General features: G+C 38.3%; 1 protein-coding gene across 2 annotated transcripts in view; it reads right to left on the bottom strand.

The window, feature by feature from the left end:
- Window positions 1-24,347, bottom strand: part of NR3C2 (nuclear receptor subfamily 3 group C member 2) — a 208,458-nt gene that overhangs the window by 78,198 nt on the left and 105,913 nt on the right. For both annotated transcript variants that reach the window (XM_034064607.1, XM_005146571.3), the window contains one exon: window positions 12,799-12,938. In XM_034064607.1, coding sequence (XP_033920498.1) covers window positions 12,799-12,938 — 140 coding nt within the window. The remainder of the gene's footprint in view (window positions 1-12,798; window positions 12,939-24,347) is intronic.

The raw sequence follows: 24,347 nt of genomic DNA, 5'->3' as shown, positions 1-24,347 counted from the left end.
TTAAATTAAAAGCGTTTTCCTAGCCTAGTTAAGAAAAAGCTTTGCAGAAACCTTCGAACTGCAGCTTAAACTGCTCCTGTTAAAAAGTTACAGCTCAGTTCTGATCTGTTCCCACACACAGTATCATACAGTCTCTCCCTAAGAAAGTAACATTATCTCTTTTAGTATCATCCATCAGCCTGCTCTGTAATAAGCATCTCTGCTCTGATATTGAAAGAACCATTTGCCATATGTCTGCTTCCACTACACCAGTCACATTAGTTACTTGTTACACGTAAAGAAATGAGGGAGGGGGCTTGGCAACAGGAAATACGAAACATCAAGTCCAGTCCTTTTCTGTAGTAGAGTGAAACATAAACCAATTTCCAGATGAAGTAAAATAAATAGGCACGTACAAATGAGAGAACTATGCTCTAGTTCTTATGCCTGGTAGTAGCCCAAATGAATGCAAGTATGCTATGAACAGGAAATGAGTGGAAAAAAATCCACTACTCTGTATACAGTTTTCAGCAAGAATCAAAAAGAACTAAAGGCAAGTGAGGCAAGATGTACAAATCTGATACAACTGCATGAACACTGATAGTAATGACACCTTTTCTGGAAAAGGTGTGAAACATTAGATTACACAGTATTCAAAATACTCCGTTGAGCAGAACAGCCAGTAGCACACAACTGGCAAAACCTTTTCTTGGCATCTTGCAAGAATGGTACCAAAAGCTTCAAAGAAACACGATTTTCATCTAAACCAATGTAATACCGGGTTTCTGTTTTAGGGACATCACATTGTGTTTTAAAATAATGCATCTCCCTTTTCATTGCAGAGGGTATTTCCATTTTGGTATTTTTCTCACCCTGTGACTTGAAAGTCAGCCTACGTTCTAAATCTCTAGAATAAATTCCTAAAATATAACCTTTCACATTTATTTTCTGAGGCATTTATTTAGTCCTTTTGAATTTCTTCAGATATTCTTTTTCAGGTAAGAGGCATGGAGTAGTTTAAAGAAACAAAAACCTACTGCCTTAACCAGTAATTCCATTACAGATTTTTGCTCTAATTACTAGTTATAGTACTGGTGTACCACTGAAGAAAATACATAGATGGACCCACTGAGATAAAAAGCTGAGCAAGCTGCTCTGAGCACGAGAGTTGGACTAGATAACTTCCAGAGGCCTTTCCCAATCTTACCAATTCTGTGACTACTCTCTCACTTGGACAAAGTTAATCCACACAAAATAGTGCACTTTTCATAAACTTACGCATATTAGCATACCCTTTGATAGACCTAAAGCCATGAAGTGATTAAGGCATACCTTTCATACCAAAGAAATGCTATAACCACTATTAGAGGAAGTTTTACACAAGGAAACTTGGAACAAAACAACAGGAAGAAAAGTGCAGCTTCTAAGAAAGAAAAAAAAATACTGCAAAATATCTGCAGCATATTCAGAAAAGATGGTAAATTAACCACATCATAATGATGTGTTTCAGTAACTCGTGCAGAAGAATTATACAGTGTAAAGGTTGACTGAGGTATTAAACATGCTGGGATATAGTGCATTAACAAAGGTAAGAAAGGATGGATTTGAGGATCCATAACATAAACTTCCTCTAACGCAAACACCAGTTTGTACTAGAGAAGCTAGATTACTGCCTTCCTAAATATACTTCAGTCAAATGGTTTAGGCACACCTTCCATGACCTTGAGGCACCTTGTTGCTATTTAGGAAGTGCCACCATCATCAGTGTTTCCTGCACATGACCACCACCTGGGAATCTTGCTCTTGTTACTGTCCCTGAACAGGTTATGAAGTCTCAGACTTCCCAACACTTCAAACCCTGAATTCTGATCTTTAAAACAGGTTAACCGAAGTCTCTAACTAGATTGTGTCTTACTTCTACACCCTCAGTCCCACCTTGCCAGACCTCTAACTTATCCTGGGGACAGTGTGGATTGCGATATAGGAGGTATATGGACTCTTATCCTTGAAGTCCACATTCACAAGCTACTGAAAAAGAAAAAAAAAGAAAAGAGTACATAAAGGATTATAGGGATTTAAAGAAGAAAGAGGGAGAGAAAGTCAATGCCTGAAGCAGCTGAATTGCATCCTGGAGAACAGGACTGCACCTCCTTTTCCATGGACTTACTTTATAATAATAAGCAAGAAAAATCACTAATTATTCTCCTTTTTTCCTGAATATTCAACTTGAGATTGAGAGTCTGATTTGCAGTGGTTTAACCAATGATAGCAGCAAGTAAAATCAATGGGAATTGCACTTTGGACATACTAAGCATTAGAAAAGGCCAAGTATTTTTGCCCCCTGAGGTCCTAAATATCATAAATCATAAGCCCTAAATCAGTGGGTATGTCTGAGATTCATCTGTGTCTCAGCTCCTCGACTGTAAAACAAGGGTAATAACCACTCATCTTATCTTGTATTTCAAGGGTAAGATTAAACAATGTTTGTGAAGCACTTAGATATTATAGTGATGAGCACCAGAGAAAAGCTCTGTCAGAAATGAGTAATTATGTATTCTGAGCAAGGGATGAATAGCAATCAGCAGTTGAAGGCACAGGACCATACACTGAGCAATGAGAAGAATACAAGATATTGAATAGCTGTTCATTAATTGAACGTTATCCAATCTGTTCAATGAACAAGGCAGAGGTCTAATGGAAGAAGTTGTATGTGATTGTGTAATTAAGGCTCAATTAGAAATCATTACATGTGGTGCAGAGGAACAAAGACCACACAGGCCACTGGTATCCATTATTTTCATATTTAGTTGTGATTTTGCCCACTTGATTTTTTTTATCTTCCCCAACAGATTTTTAAAATAGCAAGCTAAAAATATTCCAAGAAGCTCAAACCCCCTGGACCCCATCACTACACCTAATAAAATAACCCATACAGAGGAGCAGAAATGCGTGAGAGAGGACACAGTAGCCTCAGGTGGCCCTGCCACTCTGAACTCTGAAATGGGAGAAGAAAGGGTCTCCCATGCTGCCCATGAACATGACGCCAGTAAACCTTACTGCACAGGAACCACACGCACATGTGAATCCCAAGAACATGCTCTCATCTGCTGCGTGCAGAGTCCTAACACAGACTTTAGGCTTCAGCTACACCTACATCACAGAACTGCAGGTAACATACACCCTACAGAGAAAGCTCATGTACTGGCCACTCCACTCTGCAGTTACTGTATCAGTTCTGCAGTAGGTATGGAGCTCCCCAGTATGGTCTCAGCAGCTCCTGGCAGCCTTTCACCTGACCCCTACTTGTTTCTGCTTGCTCTTAGTGTGGACAAGGTGCATACAAAAGCCCCACATAACTATCTCTTGAAAGAGGTGGGAATGGACTGACCCAAATTCCCTATTTAGGGACCTGGATTTGGCAACTCAGCCGTTAGATGGCACCAACAATTCTATAGGTTGAACACCGGTAATAATTCTGCCTTACAGAATTTCCTCTTCTTAAACAATAGAGCTGTGGGCGTCAAAGCTGACCACAGGCCATTACTGTTTCTATAAAACCTAATGAAACTGCCTCAGTCTAAGCCTAGACTAAACTTAACAAAGGCTCTCCCAACCAACCTTCAACAACCTAAAATTGTGCTGCAAAAAAAGGCTGAAATCCTGGCTTCTTTTAAGGCAATGGGAGATCTGCCATTACCTTTTCCCACTCTATTTATATCTGAGATGCTAGCAGATGCCTTGTTCCCTCTGTCTATAACAGACAGATCTGTATGTACATTTTATCTAATTTTTTTTTGGTCTGGAGACTGTTTTCCCACTCTCTCATTTGAAATAGGATTAGGAGGTACAAAAAGATGTTGCTTTTCTGGCTTTATGTATTCATTTTGAGGTTTCATGTATACAGAATTCCTTTCAGCCACGACACTGCAAAGTTCCTTATCTCTAACATTATTTTGCTGAAGGTACCTTGCAGGATTATCCCCCTTTGAGCTCTTAACTACTTAACCTAAGACTAGAAGAGCCTTTTCAGGCTCTAAGAATTTTCTGAACCTTGAGGGTTGTAGAAGGGAAGTGCCATTTGCTACTAGAAGTGAAAATTATAACATTGCTCCAATAGGCTGCCAAAGCAAGTAGATAATGGCATTTCATGAAGTGGAATCTCTTAAGAAGCAGTACCACATCTGTAAGGATCTAAAGCATCTCACAAAGGATGTTTTATGCTGTTTCATTTAGAAGATCTTGTACACATATTTATGTCCAACTGCAAACTCACATTTGAATGTCCATTCATGCTTTAGTTATCCATTTACAGTTGTATTATACTAAGCATTACAAAAAAACCCCAGCAGCACAGCATCCAAGAAGCCAAACCAATTATACTTCAATGACCGGGGATTTCTCAGTAACCAGGCTCTCATTTAAGGGGATTACCAGCAAATGTGACCAAGCATGAAGTCACCTGATGGGGTCTGGGGGAACCTGCTGAGGCTTATCTGGATGGGATGGAGTTATTTCAAAAGGACACCACTCTCCTGAGCCTTTTTCTGAACTCAAAATGAAAAGAGTCATTGCAGGAGACAGACATTCACCTGCCAGTACGAATACAAAGCAACTGTGCCTTATGCATGATCTGAGCACTTCACATCAATTTTTAAAAACTGGAGTCCTGTATCCCTGGGAAGATCTGGCTATCCACCATCATTAGAAGTGGAATACCCTAAAAAATATTAGTTAGCTCAACCTCTCTTTTACTGCTCCTGCTTCCTTCATTTTTGAATCCAGATGCACTCTCCAGCCTTACCATAACATAGTATTAAACAAACGAGACCTCTCTGGCTTCCCTTATCACAGATAACCAAATCGTATGATACATCAGCTAGTTTTCTTACGCTCCATTTCAAAGCAGGTACTGAAATCCTCCTAACTCCTTTCAATAAAGCGCCCCTCTAAGTCCCTCTTTCTGGTGGTTTACAGCCTTCTCAATATATCAAACTAAGTAATGTAATTTTTACCCATTTGCTCTTATTTCAATACAGTTCTTAGTTCAAAATAAATTCTCCTCCCTCTCAGTTGTCTATTCCTCAACTGTGAAATATTTATAGACAGCAATCACGTCCCAACTCAGACTCATTTTGGGTAAGCTAAAAAAAGCTAAAAGCATTTAGTCACCTGACATGATACATTTTTTATTCCCCAGATCATTCCAGAAGTCCTCCTAATGTGTTTACTTGACTCCAAACAAAAAATGTCTTTAACAAGCTGGTTACCAGAAGCATACAATATTCCACATAAGCATTTTCAGCATAATTCGTACCATGATGGTGTGAACTCTTTGCTTGAAATACTTGGTGCACCTGAAAACAGGGATTTCATGTAACTACTTTACACAAGTGGCTCAGACACTTTGGAACTATTACCTAAAAGACGAATTTCTGACCTTCCCCTGTGCAGCATATGGAAAAAATCCACTCCTTCTTAAATAAAACTCAGTTGAAGTATGTAAGAAAACTCTAAACTAATGACTGTGGCATTAGAACTTTTGTTAGCCAAAATACTTGTGGCTACCTTAAACCAGCATGCATTAACAGGGCTATCCCACCTCTAGGAAGACTGATCTACCAGGATGTTATCCCTGTGATGTGTTAAGACACACCTAACCACAAGTACAATACAATTACTGCGACTGAGTGCCTACCACATCATAAGAATGCCAAAATTTCCCCTCTAAGGATGTAGAAAAGCATGTGAAAGTCTGTGTAATGCTTAAATTTGTGGTGATGGAAGGCTGTTACCTAAGATAAACCAATCTTACCGCTGCATATGCGTTCTGTTTAATGCATATTGTGCTTGTGCAGGCTGGCTGTCACCTACTGAATGTATCACTTTATAGATGAAGCAGTCTAGAAATTAGTACTCATAAAACAAAGAACAAGACACAGACAAAAGAGAGCATGAGAAGAATAGTTGCACTCAGACCTTCTATCATCATGCAAGTATTTTTCAAAGCTAGACAGCAGCCTGTATTTAAATCCTCATCCTTGTACTCCTCTCTCCCACTCTACAGCAACAGGGGCTTATACAGTAAATAACAGTTTCAATCAAAAAACTGCAAATGTTGGAAAGTCCTGGGGAAGGGAAGAAATTATTAATACTTTTGGAAAGGAATGAATGCAGATTTTTAGCATTCTTCATATAAAATATTTTTTCAAACCATATTCCCAGCCATTTACCAACATGCAGTCCTCTGTAGCACTGCAGCTGCTGAACTCACCCATTCTTTACTTGTTTTGAAACCAAGATACTATATCACCTAGATGGTTCCCAAACCTACCCCCTCCTTTCTGAAGCACTACCATGATATACTTGCCCTATTAGTGTTGCAATCCACATTTAACAGACATCAAACATTCATTCTTGTCAGATTTTCTCATGCACACCACATATTTCAAGAGCCACAAGAAAATCTTTTCCTCCCATTCTTCCTCTCCTCAGCTTTAAAATATTCAGTTGTAATATATGCTCCATCCTTTATTTATCTTTTCTTTTGTGTCACACTTGTTGCTGCTTGTTTTTTTTCCCCCTTTATGGGGTGCAAAACTTTCTGGTTCATTTCTCCTACCAGCTTCCTGAACTTCACGTTCCTAGTGACTAAAGCCAACCAGGAGCAGGAATAAAGACTTCATTTCCCTGAGCAATACTGCCTGCCAGAGCAAAAAACAGGAAAAGTCTTTTTTATATCTCTGAAAGCATGGAAGGCTGGTGGCAGCTACAAACCTACAATGACTTAATTATTTAAATTTTATTTTACACCTATTAGCCATAGCATATCAAGTAAAAGTAGCAGCTGCTATATGAATTTGACCGGCTCGCTTGCCCTCAGCAGATCACCCATCTGCTTGCTCTTCACCTAATATTTCTGTTTGATAGGTTGTAAAACAGATTCTTGCAACAGGTCAAGAACAGAGTCAACTTCAAATCCTACATAGAAATTTCTATGAAAACATATGGACATCTATACTGAGTGATGTCGAATTTAGAGAGGCCACTGACCTTATGAAAGTGGGTAACAGGAAAATTGCAGCCTGTGACGGAAAAAAACCTGATTCCATTACAGTGAATGAAGAGAAGAATGGAGAGTGAAGAACTGTATGTATAATTAATTCTAGTAATACAGACCTACAAAATTCACGGGTGCACACACTACAAAATGGTGTGGAAAATGCCTTTCTATAATGCATCAAATTCAGCTTCTAAAGCATAAAAAACCCCCCAAACTGCTTCTTTAAATGATCAACAAGGTAAAGTTTCCTGTTCACTGGCAGTATTTCATAAAAATTTAAGGTATGCCAATTAAGCTAATTATTCTAAAGCTACGTATACCAGCATTTAACATCTCAGACATTGACTATTTCTCCTCCCCAATTCAAATTAAAATATTTACAAGGCACATCCAGAGGCTTTAGTTTCTCCATTTTCTACTGGGGGGTGCAGAGCCTCAGGAAGCTCTTTCACCTACAGTACACAGGAAAAACATAGAAAGACTACCTGATTCTGAAACAACATGTTGCGCATAACATTATCACTTCTCCCCTGGGATATTATGTATCTGGCCCATTACTAAAGAGTTGCACAGTACCTCTGCTTGCCAAAGATCTCAATTTATCTACCACGGAATTTTCAGGCTGCCAATAGCTTGTAATCCTTCATGTAGTGATCAGTCTCTGAAAGGCTGATGCATCCTTTTGTTACAGCAAAACCATCATCCTCAGTGTCTGGCAAGGCAGACTGGAAGTCACCCCAGGTGACTGGTGGGTTGGACCTTTGATCTTGCAGGCCAGGTTGGTTTGTTTCTGTGTTTTCAGAGCAGCCTGGCACAAAGGGAGATGAAGAACAGCACTTCCCTTCTGTGACCTTATCTTTGAGGTAAGCTCAGTTCCCACAGCTGTGCTGAGTCCCTGCAGATTGCTACACAAGAAATTTCATCCCTTCCACTACTGAAGCAAAACCTTGGATAATCTGCTGTTAAAACACACTGCAGAGGTAGGATTTCTTTGTTCCTAGTCTGCTTGTTGAGGCCCACAGCACATTTGCAATATCCAGGAGGCCACTTAAGTAAAACAGCATCAGCTTAGGCTTTGAAAGATTTCCTTTGGCCAAAATTGCCCTGACTTTAAATAGGCAAACAACAAGAGTCCAGGTGAAAAAGGAATGCAACCTTAGAAACTTCTGTGCTTCTACTTCAGAGGTGACGAGACATATATGTTTCTGATATAAAATAGTAGAACTCGATTCCAGGTAAACCTGGAACAGATACCGACAGCAAAATCTGAAATTCACTGACCATCACATATTTGTATTTAAGAAAAAGACAAGCTTTCCTATGATTATATAACTATGTAACAATATAAGTTGATAATTCTTCCATTTTAAGTAGCCAAAAATCTCCCAACAAATACGCAAAATAACTTGAAGAAGATGGTGATTTTTGTTGTAGTCTTTAGCACTCTTTGGAGATGAAAAAATGCCTTCCTTTTTTCTTACCTTCAAGCCAAAGGAAGAATGAAAGATTAGCAACTTAAGAAGCGATATAAATTTTGATTTAGGACTGATTACCTCATACTTGTCTGGAACTTGAACAAAGACAAACTAAAAATGCAACGCATACAGGAACCTCTGTGATTTCTGACTTTAAGCCTGTTCCTCTACTTAAAGAAAGCTGGTTCAGTGGAAAAAGACAAGACTGGCCAGGTGCTTTAGGCTCCCTCACAGTACAGTGTATTTTCAGCATATGACTCTACTAATGATCACAGACTAAACAAATTCATGATTGGCCATATCCATAATTTAAAAATCCATACAATATAGTTATCCTAGTTAAAAAAAAAGCAGTATAAATACAAATGTCTTTAACTTTTGCAGTAGCACCATTTATCAACTCTTTCATGGTTACTGGATTATGGTGTTTGTGAGGCAGATCAAATTTATATTAATGACACAATCACATTTCTTCATATCAGACTCCTGTTCATCAAGTCAGTCAGCAAAAAATTCATACTTATTCAATACCAAAATTTTTCACTTCGGTAATTTACATCCCTGTAATGAATTCCAGCTGAAATTACCTTTGAAATTTCACCAATAAACCCATTTCAATATTTTTCTGGTCTACAGCTCTCCTTCTCATAAATTCATTAGACATTTTCTGCAAGTCTCCAAAATAAGATTCACTGGGAATATAATTACCAGATTTATAATTGGAAATGCAAGCTTTAGTCTCTTTGTTGTTGTGCAGTTTCTTGTTTTTAAATTTCAACACAGTTGTTCTCTGCTGTTATAATCTCTCTGTTTTATAGTATTCACAGAAGCGCAAAGGAATTGGCACTCTAAAGCTGTTCAAGGCAGGATGACATTAGCAATTCTAGCAGAGAACCAAAAAGCTGGGTGGTGTGCAGTGGTCCCTTGCTCCAAATTCCCTTTCTCTATGTTCCCATACTTTTTAACACAATTTGTCTCTCCACTTCATAGAATCACAGAACAATTTGGGTTGGAAAGCATCTTTAAAGGTCATCAAGCCCAATCTCCCTGAAATAAGCAGACACATGCTCAACTGGAGAACCTGTTCTTGGCCTTCCACCTCAACACCAGTTGCTCTTGCCCCATGATTTCCATCCCACCATCTCTTCTGACAATCAGTATGGAACTTTTAAAATTAAACTAATCAAATCTCTCATTTAACTGTCAGAAATTCATGACCAAAAGCCTCTTCTCCTCCAAGGAAGAGTTGCTCTGTGCAAAGGGGGCACAAACTGAAAAACAGGGGTGTCTGTCTGAACACCAGGAAGCACTTTTTTTACCGTGAGGATGACCAATCACTGCCAGAGGTTGCCCAGAGAAGTTGTGGAGTCTCCATCCTTTGAGATATTCAAAAGCCATCTGGACATAGTCCTGGGCAACCAGCTCCATGTGGCCCTACTTGAGTAGTGGGGTTGGAACAGGTTATCTCCAGAAGTTCCTCCCAGACTCAGCCATTCTATGGTTCTGTGCAAATGGCACCAGCAGTACCTACCATATTTTATAACAAATGGAACATGAGGCCATTTCTGAAAGAACATAATTTCTCCTGACACTTTTACATTGAACACTATTTAGTGGAACTAATAAGAAATATGTGTGTGCGTGTGCACATGCACACACATCTGAAGTGTGTAAAATGTAACTGGAAAAACATAATTAAACCTTTTAAAAGTCTATACACATTATTTCAGGGAAACTGTGAATGAAACTTGAGTACTATCTTTTATTCTTTTGCTACAATCTCTTAGAGAGGAAACAATCCATTTTTACTCAAATTAGCTACTGTATTTATAAATTCTCCAGAAAGTTGTTTCTGTGTTCACAGAGGGAGTTTTACTGTTTTCTTTGCAACAAAGACAAGAATGCAAGCACTTAACGTAGGGAACACAGCTTTAGCTCAGAGCAGAGACAGGTACGCCTAGGATCTACGTTAAAGGCAGAAGTTCTATCTCTGTAGAAAGTTCTTCCACTTTATTTTTTACTTATACCATGCACTGAACTACCAACAGTTTTCAAGACAAAATCCTCATGAATATATGATACAGATTACATTACTACAGATATTTTATTTAAACTAGGGAACCTCAGAATGGGCTGTTCTATTGGTCATGTACCTGGCTAAAAAACATATGACAACTCTACCTAAGATTTTTGTTACAAAACTACCTACGCAAGTTTTCAGTCACACGGAGAGTTTCAGGCTGTTTGGAGCTAAAATGCATGTTATGGTTTTGTTATTTCCTTTGTGGCTAATACTCTACAATTTACTTTTATGCATATATACATATACACACACACACAAATGTATGTGTGTGTGTATAAATATGTATGTGTGCATATATAAAACCAGGAAAGTACAAGCCAAATTTTCAGTGCCTGCATAACAATAATGCTACTGGGAACATCAACAGTTCACAGTCGTGCATACCAAGCAGAAGTCTAGACAGTGCTCACATCCCACTGGTAGGAACACATATGTTAATATAATAATTAAAAAAAAAAGACATTTTAAGTTAATTTAAAATTCCTATCTTCAATTTTTAGGGATGACAGGGTTGCTCTGTCTTTTTTTTTAATTACCTTGTAAACTTTCAGTAATTACTGATAACTTTTAATAACAACATTTCTATGTCTGATTAGAGAGTAATACCTTCCTAATAATTTTGGTTTGTGAGGCTTGGAAACATAGCCTTGCTACTTTGACAACTCCTGAAGGGAATCCTTGGCAATTTTTCATAAACTCCTATAAAGTTGGATAGGGATATCCACCAGGTTATGTCAAAAAGGACATCAAAAGGGAGCAGCATGATAAATGTAGATCCATATATAGTGTGGAAGCACATGGAGTAAATCACTCAGTGAAAATAAGTAAGGTTTTCCAGCTCCACTTCATGTGCTACATTAAGCAACTAAAAACTCAAGAAGCTAGAGAATGAAGGCATTGAGGTCAGTTATTGCACAACAGTAAAAGAAAATGGTTTCACAAGGGGGACACCTTTTCCATGTCCTTACAACTTTGCCAAGTCCATTTCAATTAGACTGACACTTTTGAAGATAGACAGATAAATAGATTGATAGAGAGATACTACATGAGGTCTTGACTTCAATGACACACAAGCCCTGCAGGTCTATTTAACAAAGAGCTAAATCCTTATTGCCATCAGCAGCAGATTTAGTGATCACAGAAAAAATTAATCACATCACACACTGCCTCAATCCTCAGTGCTCAAGCTGGACACCATATTAAGAGCCTGATTCCTTCCTTCTAGGTTTTTCTTCATGAAAATAAATCAATAAGAAGGTATCACCTTCTTCATCAGCAGCTGCAAGAACATCTACATATCAGCAAAGATATAAAAAAACCCGTACAGTATTTATGTTCTTGGCATGCCATGAACACTTGTACTTTAACAGGTATTAAAAACTTTATTTTCATCACTTGAAGAAGTTGCTTACAAAGCTTGTACACATTTAATACTTTCTTTTACCCTAGAAACCCAAGTCACAGACAGGCAACACATATCAGAGGTCCTGTAGTGCTCCGTGTTCTTTTCACTTTTTCAGTAACTTCTTCCTATTGAGACTCCAGGGAAGACTAGCTATACCATAACTAACATAAACTAGGGAGATGTCAGCAAAATGCTCCTGTGATGATAAACCTATCAAAATATAGTCCTCATGAAAATACAGTCGTAGTCCTTAATGAAGAAAAGCACCATGATCAATTCCTGCTTCCCCTCCAATCTACCACTTCTCTTTTGCTGAAAGACAAAGCAGATGCACTACCGAGTAGAAAGCCCTGGAGGTATCCACAGGGAGGTAACTGACCTGAGTGGGTTGTACTGTCATATAAGGCTGCCAATGCATGAGACAACCATATTCATCTTCCAATACAGGAGAAGCAGGAGCATGTTTACATCAATTGTATCTGTGCCCATTAAAAATTAAAAAAAATATCCACTTGGATGGGAGAGAAGGAGTGTCATGAAGCAAACCAATGGATCCTTTAGAAGGTGTACGCTGCAAAACACCTTGGAATATTCTACATAAATTATACTACATGTAATTGAAGCTCATGCAAGGCTTTTTTTTTTCTTTTGTCCAAACTAACACAACAACTTTATCAACAGCAGAAAACACAAAGGAAAACACAGGTCCATGTATGCGTGTATTTCTATTAAAAATTAATAAACTTTCACATATTTTGCCTTTTTTGTTGATGTTTTTAGTTTCATGTTTTCTTACCTTCTACTGCTCTCTTGAAAAAAACTTTACAGCTGCCACATGTAACCACCCCGTAATGACATCCAGATGCCTCATCTCCGCATACCAAACACACTTTGGAAGGTCTTGAAGATCCAGTTGATACACTTCTCAAGGAAGAGCTGCAGTAAAAACAAAACAAAACACCTATGAATATTTCAAATCACACTGGCTATGCTTAAAGCTCAACTAAGAATTTGTAACAGGTATATTGCTTAAGGCACCTTACAATTAGGCAACCACAACTCTTTCTGGCATGCTGAATACATGAATTGCTTTAATTAGTAAGAACAACACTTTTATTGTCTGTTTAAGACACCCATAATATATCAATGTTAATGTAAGAAGTTACCACAAGGACAGTGGAATTTATTGCTAGCAGATGATTAAAACTGAAAATAAACAACAAATAAACAAACCACTCTGGCAGCGATCTGATAGCTATAAATTTTCTTTCTGTTTCCTTGTCTGTTTAAAGCCTTTACACCTAAGGAATACCTGTAATAAAACCGCAAAGACCACTTTATGAAGTAGCACAGCACTTTCCCGCCTGCATTCCTACTTGCCATTGCAGTGGTATAGTATTTCTGTAATTTAAAAGCTTACTTCCAAAGTAGTTTTGAAGCCTTTTTACATTCTGCAAGTGCAGAACACCCTTCCATATGACTGTAGGTGCCAAAAAGGCAGCACCAGAGATTCAGAAACCATCCCAAAGTATTGAAACCAACTTGTTATTGACAGGTAAGTGTACTCCCAGACATTAACTGTACATTATTCTATTCTCACCAAAGGTCTTTAATGATGATAATTAAGAAGTCAGGTTTTCAACTCCTCAACTGAACAAAAGCATTAATGAATGTGTTTTGAGACCATTATTCACGTCTCCTTTGAAGGCAGGCTGAGAGAGTTGAGTTTGTTCAGCCTGGAAAAGAGAAACTCAGGGGGGACCTTAGAGTCTAATAGTCTTCCAATACCTAAAGGAGGCTTACAAGAAATCTAGGGAGGGACTTTTTACAAGGGCATGTAGGGACAGCAAAAATGAGAATGGTTTCAGGCTGACAGAGGGGAGATTTAGATAAGACAGGAGGAAAAAATTCTTTCCTGAGAGTGGTGAGACACTGGCACATGTTGCCCAGAAAAGCTGTGGCCGCCCCATGCCTGGGAGCTTGAACTAAATGATCTTTAGGGTCCCTTCTAACTCTAACTATTCTATAATGCTATGACTGCAGATTGATGCATCTTGAAAACCCAGCTTCAACCACCCACCACCTTCTTAAACGACAGGACATTTCTCTTGTTGGGTCTCTTTAAACCATGACTCTCCAAAGGTATCTTTAGGAAGTATTTTCCACTGGCAACACTAAAAAGACAGTGCTCTTCATAAACAAGTCGTATTTCATGATGCAGCAAGTCTCCTCCCTCCCTTCTTCCCCCAGGAAATGGAAATGCCACTCTAATGTAACCAGCACGTTTAGAGAAACGTGCCAGATACTGAAGGAGGTGAAAGCTTTGGATTCCTCCCACGCCTCTGGAGTCTTTCCTTCCACACAGCCTCTCTTCTCCAGGTAAATGTGACCTCTTGCATTTCTTCACGTTATCTCTCTAAATGTTGCCAAGCATTTACAAAAACAACCTGAAGAGACTTCACACCAGTGGTGAAATAATCTGATAGCTCATATTGCGGGTCACAGGCTACTTGTCCGTCAGTTACTGCGAAACAAAGTTCGCAGGTAGCCTTAATTCAAACATAAGATAAAACCAGCCTGCCTCAGAAATTTCAAGTACGTACGCTTTGCCTTTTTCAAGTTTTCTCTCTTCCTTTAAAGAGGTATACAGAGGCCAAGCGACTTATCCAGGGGCACAGCACGAATGTCACTCTAGATCAAGGACTGCAACTCTCCTGGCCTGCAGCTTCACTGTAACATCGAATCTAAACATCATCTTAAATGACAGCATTCAGATGCTAATCAAAATGCTCCAAACAGTATTCCTGCTAGTCTGCTCCCTAGTCTGTTAGATTTACTAGTTTTAGTCGTTATGCTATTTATACTTTCATTACATAACATCAAACTACTTGATAATTGCTAGGTGATGGCATTAGCTCATCTGTTAGAAAAACAAAGGAAAGCCTCACTAAATCTATGTTAAAGTAAGTTCTGTGTGCTCAAGTCACTGTCATACCTATGCACGCTGCATTAATCTACCCCTAAGGGATGGTACCTTCTTCAGGATTTGCTGAGACTCTGCTGGTATTCAGCTCTGCATTCAGATTTGTTTAGGTAACGAACGGGACTTTCTCCCTCAAGCATATTTCATACTCCACGAAAAATAGGAAGCCTCTCATTAAACAGAATTCTTCAAAAGGTGTCTGCTTTCTAGAGAAAATTTAAATAACGTGGAAAAATATTAACTAGCTCCTTGAAAATTCCTTTTTTTTTTCCCCCTCCTCTTTTCCTTTTCTTTTTTCTTTTTGCCTTTTCATTGCAAACAGCAGTATTTTGTCCGGGAAGGGAAACATTTCAATTATAACATGACACCAAAATGTCTTAGGGCATTTGTAATTTTGATGCTGCATGTTCCCATTTCTTCATAAGACTAGCAAAAAATTTCCTAGTCTTCCTACCCTGAAAAAGGTTAGTGTATTTTTATTTAATATCTAAAAAAGGTAAAAAGGTAATTCTGTTACAGAGCTCTTCCTGTGGAGAAATGGAGGTTTCCAGGGTATGTGTGTTTGTGTGGTTTTTTATTTCTTTATAGATATATATACACACATATATATGCATGCTTAAACTCTCCCTCTACATTATATATATATAAGTATGTATTATTTTTGGTTGAAAATTGTCATGTAGGATTTGCAGAAGGTGGGAGACCCTTTTTTTAGATACAAGCTACCCTACAAAATTTCACTTACACAGAATTATTGGGTAAAAAAAGCCAGTAAAGACACATTGAGACACCAGCTGATCCACAACTATTATTAAATGCCTACCTAAGACATAATCTGCAGCATATTTTATACAGTGCGTCTGTAAATGAAGGGCTTGACTATAGCTGAAAGATGAAGGTACAGCTTGAATACAGAGCATGTATTCAACTACTCAACCACAGCATCACAGGTGGAAACTTAGCATTCTGGAATAAAATTCAATTAACTCCCCATACATCCTTTTTAATCAGTTTAAAAGTGGAATAGTTTAAAACACAAATGAGGTATTTTCATTCTTAACAGCGGTATCCAACATGGAGCAATTCTCAAATACTCTATTCCAAAAAAAAAAACATTAATATTAGCTGTTGGTTCTTAAACCTCCTCCAACTTGTGCCAGCTCTAGCTATGTCTTCAAATGAACAAATTTTTGGCTTGTTTTTAACACCTCTTATGTTCTCTTTCACCCATGCTACACCAAAGCATTTACCAATTCAAATGCTGTTACACTGCCTCATGCAAAGGTAAAGTGGTAACTGTACATATTTGCAAATAATAATAAAAGGCTGAATCCAAAAGAATTGCTGAAATCATATTGCTAACCTTCAGATGAAATCAACTCTCCCTTTATTTTCTATTTTTTGAGAAGTTTTTCTTTCTCAGCAGGGAACACATGGATGGTCACACATTTTTCTCCTGAATCTCTTCTGTATTCAGGCTGTCATTCCTTTCCTAGTGCCTCAACCATGGTGAACAAGATGAGCATTAAGATTTGACTGGTGACAAAACTACTCCTCTGCACTCATCTCAAGGCCAGATACCCAGTGTTTATGACACAGAAACACACTTTATTTATTCATCACTTTTATTAAAATAAATATTTAATTAATCAGAATAGCTCTATAACCTATAACATGTTTATAGGGAGAAACGCTACTCTAAAAAAGGCCCACTTTGAAAGTGCTTTTCATGCATGCTCCAACATAAATATTTCCCTTTCCATTAATTTTCCACAGAAATATCCCATAAATTTCTAACAAGTAATCCTAATGTAAACTGGTACGTGGGAAACGTTAGAGAGAGGTTAACACTTAATAGGTAAAACCAAAGTGTTAAATTCAGTTGATTATAACATATATATTAATTTCATTTTAGGTTGTGTTCTTCTGTTTTTCTTAGGTTTTTTTTGTTTGTTTGTTTGGGGTTTTTTTGATTTTTTTGTGGGTTTTTGTTTGTTTAGTTGGTTGGTTTTTTGTTAAGTTCAGTTTGATTTTTTTGCTCCAGATGAGCAGTTTAGCTACAATAATCCAGATTATTTAGATAATAAATTGTTCTCTCTTTTGAAAAATATAAGAACTGGTCAAAATATGAATGGATACCATAAAAAAAACTAAAAAGAAAAAAGATGAGGAACTTTACAACTGTGTCTCTGGAAAGCAATCAGCCTGCTTCGAGTACCTATTTAAATGACATGCTAAATCTAATGGCTTCTGTGGGCCACAGTAGATTGAGTCTTAAACTTCAGTCCAAGTGAAAACACTGTTTAAACATTTGCCCAAATCCATATTAGAGCCCAACAACTACTGCTCTGATATTTAACAGGGCTTTTTTAAACTTTGACACAATGGGCTATTGTTGACCCAGAAAATTTCTTGCAGGCAGCAACCTACTCTCAATATAAACTTCTAACTGCAAACACAGGAAACATGAAATAGTGCCACAGAGCTGGCTACTCATCACTGCTTTCAGAAGCCAGTGGTTTCCGTAGGCTGGTTAGGTGTTATTATTTTCACGCCTTTCTCATTATTTCCAACACAAAGGGGGAGAAAAAAGCAAACACACGCCCCCATGCACACACACACTCTGCAGGATTCAAATACAGAGATCTAACAGAGCATACATATTTTATCACAATGCTTTTACAGCCAAGGGCAGCGTGGAGCAGTTTAACAATGCCAAATGTATCTTCTAAATGATTTGTAAAATGGTTGCTTAGATGGCTCCACTAACATTTGTCACATTGTAGGGTACGTGATTAGGAATAAGCCTGATTTATTACCCTCAGCAGTGCAAATGCTGGCAGTTAAAAGCTGACCTTGACTAGCCACTGCCATCAAACTCATTTGTGTCTCTGAGAGTTAGCTTTAGTGATAGTTATATGGAGAATTAATTAGAAATAACAGATTTTGTAAAGAAGAGTCAATAAACCCACAGATAATCCAGCATTTTAGATGCTGATTATATAGGTTATTATACTTTTCAAACCAGATGTCATACAGAAGCACAGTTTAAACAAACGATACTTCTCTGATGGTAAAATGAAGCACTCCAAAGAAGCCTAAGGCACAGTACAAATCCCAAATTTATTTGTTCCCAGCACTTTTATTATTATGAGATCTAGGTGAGTCCTTTTTAATTTCATATCACTGACTTTTTCATAGAGAAATTTTCTGGTAGTAAAACAAACAGAATGAACCTGGGTACACCTCAATAGAGCAAGCTACGTGAAAAAAAAGGTAAGAAGAAGTTGAGGTGAGCATTATATTTTCACCAAAATAAATAAAAAAACCCCAACAAAACAAACCAAACCACTTCAAGAGGAAGAATTTTCAGGATAATCAAGAAACAAAGACTGCCAGCATCTTCCTTCTGCCCTCTCACCTCATTTCTGAAGGGGTGAAAACTCCAGCAAGAATCCTCTTCTACTGGGGACTGGCACAGGAGAACCTCATAGTTAACTCTGCACATACAGATACTGAAACCGGTCTTCCTGGGGCCCAAAACAAGAGCTGTCTATTTCAGTGGTATTTCACAATCAGGACATGGATGGTCCAACTGAGCGTGGAGATCAGAGCTCGACCCATCTTTCACACCCAAGGAAGCTCAGACGATCAGGAGGCAGCCAAGAGTTGATCAAGAGCTGCCGAGCCAGTCATGCCACTGCAGCAGCACACCCACATGCTTGATCCTCACCAACCTCAATGCACAAGCCAGTCAAAACCACCCAAGAGAGACAAGAAACTCCCACACTGAATGGGCAACACAGATCCTTGCAACCATGGATTAAAATCAAGAGACTGATTACCAAGTTTATGCTACCCCTTTTTTTTCCCTTCCAAACACTCCCCTGAATTCTTCCTGGTTTCCACAGCTAATCTTAACTCTTTCCATTGACTGGTCACTTCTCTAGCAGCTCTCCTTTCTTTAACTCATTCACTCAGCCATCAGAGTAGACAGCATAACCATCTCCTCTTCAGATTATCGCCATTATTTTTGCATATGTTCACATAGAAAGAATAATTTCACAGCCCAAGATAACTACCAGTTATTTAGAAAATACTATTACGGTCAACAGTTGTGCAATAGATTACTCGATCGATACACCATGATGTTTTGGTGATGACCTCCACCATAAGCATGTATCATACCCCAGATTTTAATTGTCAATGGTAAGGTTTGACTAGTATAATTTTTACCTCATGTAGCCTGAATTTTTTAAGAAGTTTCACTGTGGGAAGGCACCCTGTCTCTTTCCTGTAACTCCTTGCATAAAGCAAGTTAGCAGACTGGAAAATGGTATTTCTTAAATGTCAGGCTATATAAACCGATCTTCTTGTCAGCAGACCAAGAAAGCACAGAGAAGTGAAAAGGTGCACAGATGAAACTATCAGGTTTGCAGGGGAGAAGGCAGTCGCATGGGACATCACGAACAGTGAGCTGAGGAAGGACCACTGAAACCAAACCACCCCTGAGCCTCAACAACACTCCTGCATGCAGGCAGAGCAACATTTACCCTCTGATGTTAGGCAGAGGGGCATACAAATTACAAAATAACCTCACTGCAAATTCTGCTGGCTGAGCTTCTCAGGGCATTACCCTGCTCCTGCAGAGATGAAGGCAGACATTACAGAAATGGTACTGAATAAAACAATAGGAATTTCTGGCCACTACCAACCCTTAAACCTGGAGCCTTAAAAAGCAGCTAAGATTATTTTTCCTAAGACTAAACCTTAGAAAAAAACAAACAAAACTTTTAAGGCTCAGAAATCTTGATCACATTTTAAATATTTTAGGAAAGATGTGTTCTTCAGTGCATATTATGGATGACAGATATCAAGCATAACATCTGAAGCAGTGCACCCTTACTCTGACATCTGGAGTACTGTATCAGTCTAAGTAATGTATGTGGTTAAGGAAAGAACTATTATTTTCTCCTTAACATCTGTTCTCTACTAGAATAACAGAGGTAACAGAAAAACATCCACTAAAAATATATGATCAATGTGAAATATTCAGGAAATTAAATTATGGAAGAAAAATGATGCAGAAAATAGCATCTTCTTGTGCTATAAACCAGTTGCTTTTGAAAGCACCAAACTTCAGGATCCTGAAGCTCTTGCTTGGATTACCATTTCTTAACCTTTATTTGGTTTGTTTGAGTTTATGATGAAGAATGCATCCAATCCAGTACTACTTCTTGCAATTCAAAGCAATGGACCAGTATCTCACCAAAACCTATTTTCCCACCTAAAACTTTCAAGGTTTATTTTTAAGAAATGAAAAAAGCCCAAAAAACAACAACTACCCAACACCCAGAAAATCCAGGAGCTGCAATAGTATATTTAATTTTGTGGTCAGTCTCAATTATTTGGCTCTTTTTTAAGCACAGAGATATTCTATTCCAAGACAGAAAACTTCCAATTGTTTGAACTTTAAACACTACAACCCTAATACAAATGTACAGATTACAAAATTAATCTCGTATTTTCAATTTCGCTTTTTAAGAAATATATAGTATGATGAAGCATGTAGGAATCAGAGGCTAAAGCACATATGGTTTAAGAGAAAACTGAGAAATCAGATCACTTCTTTCCCCAGGAGCTCCAGCTTTTACCTTAAATTACTCAATTTAGCAATGCCTAAGGGTCATATATCACACTTTCATACCTGGATTTTAATTACGGTAACAAGCAAACTCTGATGCACACTGAAAACAGAAAAGGCTCCCTCCTCCTTTCTTCCAAACCCCTCCAAATCTTAAAAGATTCACTCAAAAAAGCATTTAAATTCCAGTGTTTATTCTGCAAATAGAAGCTGATGGGTTCTCCTGTGCTGCAGTCACCAGTGAACAGGTTCCTGTATTTAATTTAACCTTAAGGCATATGTTGATTTTACAAAATGAAGCAAGCGTACTAAGCTCCTTCAGTTCCCATTTACCTTAGTGGATACTGACAGGACCCAGCATTTCCCTCAATCCAACTGTAAGCCTTGCCTTTTCCTTGACCTTCTCTACTGAAATCTTTCAGTAGGAACTGTATCTGGCTATCCAAATTTTACCTCAAATAATCTGTTGACTACAGAAAAATATAAACTAAAGAGTATAAAATATAAACTTAAGAGTAAACAAAACTGTGTTCTGGTGGACTGAAACTGAGGAGCACTTACCTTCTAGGGAAATAAATCTACTTTTCACCCACTGATTTACTGATCAGAGAAGTGTAACATCCTCCTAATACTCCTCTACAATGCACTGTTCTCCTCTAACTACTGTCACAATGTACCAAGATCCAAACGCCCCAGGGAAATAAAATTGACTTGTTACGCATTTTTTTTAGTACATAAACATATTTATCTATTGAAATGGAATGGCCAACCTAAAGAGGGAGTTCCCTATCAGGAGCAAACCTTCAACTTTGGAAGGCAGAGAACAACAGTAGCCTTATAGTGCATTCTCTCTAACTTTTTATATTTGGTCTACTTATAGAATGAGTGCAGTTTAAATGCATGCAATGTTGGTAGCTGTGCTGCTGATTATAAATTGCTATGTACTGTATGGCAAGATAAGGCAGGAACAGTTTATCTGGAAAATGATCTAGTTAATTATTGACAGTCTATTGGGGGCAGGAGCAGGGAGTTCATTTAACTCTTTTCCTGCACCTGATTGCCTGCCATGACTACAATGGAAGAGATACAGCTTCAGAAACATGTTTTTTCATGGCATCATTTTCCACCACTGGAAAATACATAAACTTATCATCTATCCTGATCCCTCTTGTACAAGAGCATAGTGGTGTTTACTCAGTGATGCTCTGCTGTCTTCTTCTTAAGCAGTATTTGAAAACAGCATAAAATGCAGGGATTCAAGGGAGGTTCACCTGCTGGTAGGGACACCAGTGGGAAATCATTACCACCTGCAGGCAAGACAAGACTCTGTGACTATTTTGCTCTGCTACTGAAGATTTCTAAGACAAAGAAAAATTGAACAAGGAAGAAAGAAGAAAAATATACACAGAAGCCCAAAGCAGGGAGATGCTATCAGTAATATGAACATCTCCTTAAAAAGCCTCCACTTTTCAAAATAAAGCTCACTACTTCCTCAAGTTCTTCCCTCAGAGTGTAAAGAAGCAGCTCCTAAAAATACTCGCCTTTGCTTGAAAGCTTAATTTTATGAAACCTTTATTACAGCAACCTGAAATGACACTGAAGACCAAGTATTAACCATCTTCAACCTTAAGAAATGTCATTCTGTTGCAGAGACAGAAACCTGTATTGTATGTCTGGCAAGGGCTTGTCCCCGTAAGTCCTGAAATAATGCCTGTATCAAAAATATTAGTTTATAACAAAAGCAGCTTGGTCAAGTCATACATAGTTTCCTATTATAAACTGCTTTATCTTCTGAGTGCTTACAGAGAAAGCCACCACACCACTAATGCCCTCACCACACAATATAAAAAGTTTACAAGAGTTCCATAATCAAATAAATAATAGATATATTATGTGTCATAATAGCAAAAAGTAAACTGAACTGCCATCCCCAGTCTACTGGGGATTAAAATACCACAACAGAAAAACCTCCAGAGCAACCATGAAACCATAGGGAAAAAATGCACCAAAGCACAAAAAAAAGGTTACCATGGGAACAAAGGCTATTTTCCAACTTGTCACATAAAAGCCCCAGTATGGCAGACCTTTACTCATAAGAGCAATCCCACAGGCTTCGAAGGGCAACATGTATAATTATTGCTTGAGCTGAAAGAATCCAATGGGGGAATAGAAGGGGAGGATGGTGGGTGACTTTTCAAGTCCCTTGTGCCCCCCTCAACCAACAAGACAAAATTAGGATGGATGCTGAAAGCATATTAGCAGTACCGATGTATGCTGTATTATAATTCAACATAGGAACAAAAAACAGAAATAGAAATGCCTGCACACTAATCTAAACTTCATAAACAAGGCATAGGGAAAAATGAAAGGCAACAGACAGCTCGCAATACTATTTGGTATGAGTTACCAATGCAGAACTGAGTAATAAGACTCAAGCCCACAAGCATATCAGAGAAATTCCCGACATGAACAGACTTAAATATCTTACATGCAGCAAGTTCTGCATGCATTTGTAAAAGGAAGGTTGGAAAAAGAAATAATCCACTGAAGATGATCTTACTAATCAAAAGGCAATAATCCTTAATACGCTTAGGCACAGTGCTTTTTTACATTTTGCTGGAAGTTTCCAGCTTGGCACTTGTTTCAGATGATACAGTAAATGCTGAACTCCCAACCTTACCACCATCTCTGACGAACACGTATTTTAAAAGGCAAATAGTCACATTATTTTGAAATATCTTCCGTGACTTCTAAAAAACACTATCAAATAATGAAGACTTCATTTTAACTAACATTTTTCCATTTTAAGAAATTCAAGCTGTTCATGGTGTTTTAATGCATGAAAATTATTACTTGATAGAAGCAGCAAGAAGCCTCCTGCAGCTGGAGGTTGGGGAACTACACAGGCATTGGGGTAGTTTGCAAATTCATCTTTTCCACATTCTACCATGGCCCCGATAAAACATCTTCCTAAAACTAAAAGGTGGAAAAGTCACATCGATTTCCACTTTTACCTCCTTTACTGTTCCCCTTATTACCTTAATGGGCTTTTGCTACCTTTTGACTGTGTAATAAAAAACCAGTCACGATGCTCCAGCCGAAGAGGTGTTCAAGGCCAGGTTGGATGAGGCTTTGGGCAATCTGCTCTAGTGGAAGGTGTCCATTGCCCATGGCAGCGGGTTTTAGAACCAAACAGTCTTTAAGGTCCCTTACAACTCAAACCAACCTATGATTCTATGTTTGAGAAACATGCAAGGGTTACAGTGAGGTGAATATGCCTGCACTGAGTAAGCAATACAAGACAAACGGATGTGGGATTCACACCTGTCAGCTTCTGGGAGAAGGAGAAAAAGCAGAAAAAGGAAAAACAGAAAAAAGGATAGGGAAAGAAAAGAGACCTCAGTGTGGCCTATTTCTGAGTGGTGAAGCTGGCCCTTGTGCAACAACCCCTCATTTGTCCAACTGTGGCTTCTTCTCTTGGCCAATTACATGTTCAGTGGACTCTGCCTGTGCCTATCTGTAAACATCATCTAGCCTGCGACTCACTTTCCAATCTCTCAGCCTGTCAGGATGCTTACCAACAGTCTGCAATTGGATTTCTGCCAAAACCTTAGCAAGTTCTCTAGCCATCATTTCTTCAAATGATATCTCTAATATTAAAGATGCTACTCTAAGGCTGCAAATGAAGAGTTGCTTTGGAAACACAAAACAAACCTCA

Source organism: Melopsittacus undulatus, chromosome 7 (genome assembly GCF_012275295.1).
Source record: "Melopsittacus undulatus isolate bMelUnd1 chromosome 7, bMelUnd1.mat.Z, whole genome shotgun sequence".
NCBI classification, from domain to species: domain Eukaryota; kingdom Metazoa; phylum Chordata; class Aves; order Psittaciformes; family Psittaculidae; genus Melopsittacus; species Melopsittacus undulatus.
Note: the sequence above shows the minus strand (reverse complement) of the source record. Positions and strands in the feature narration are given on the sequence as shown.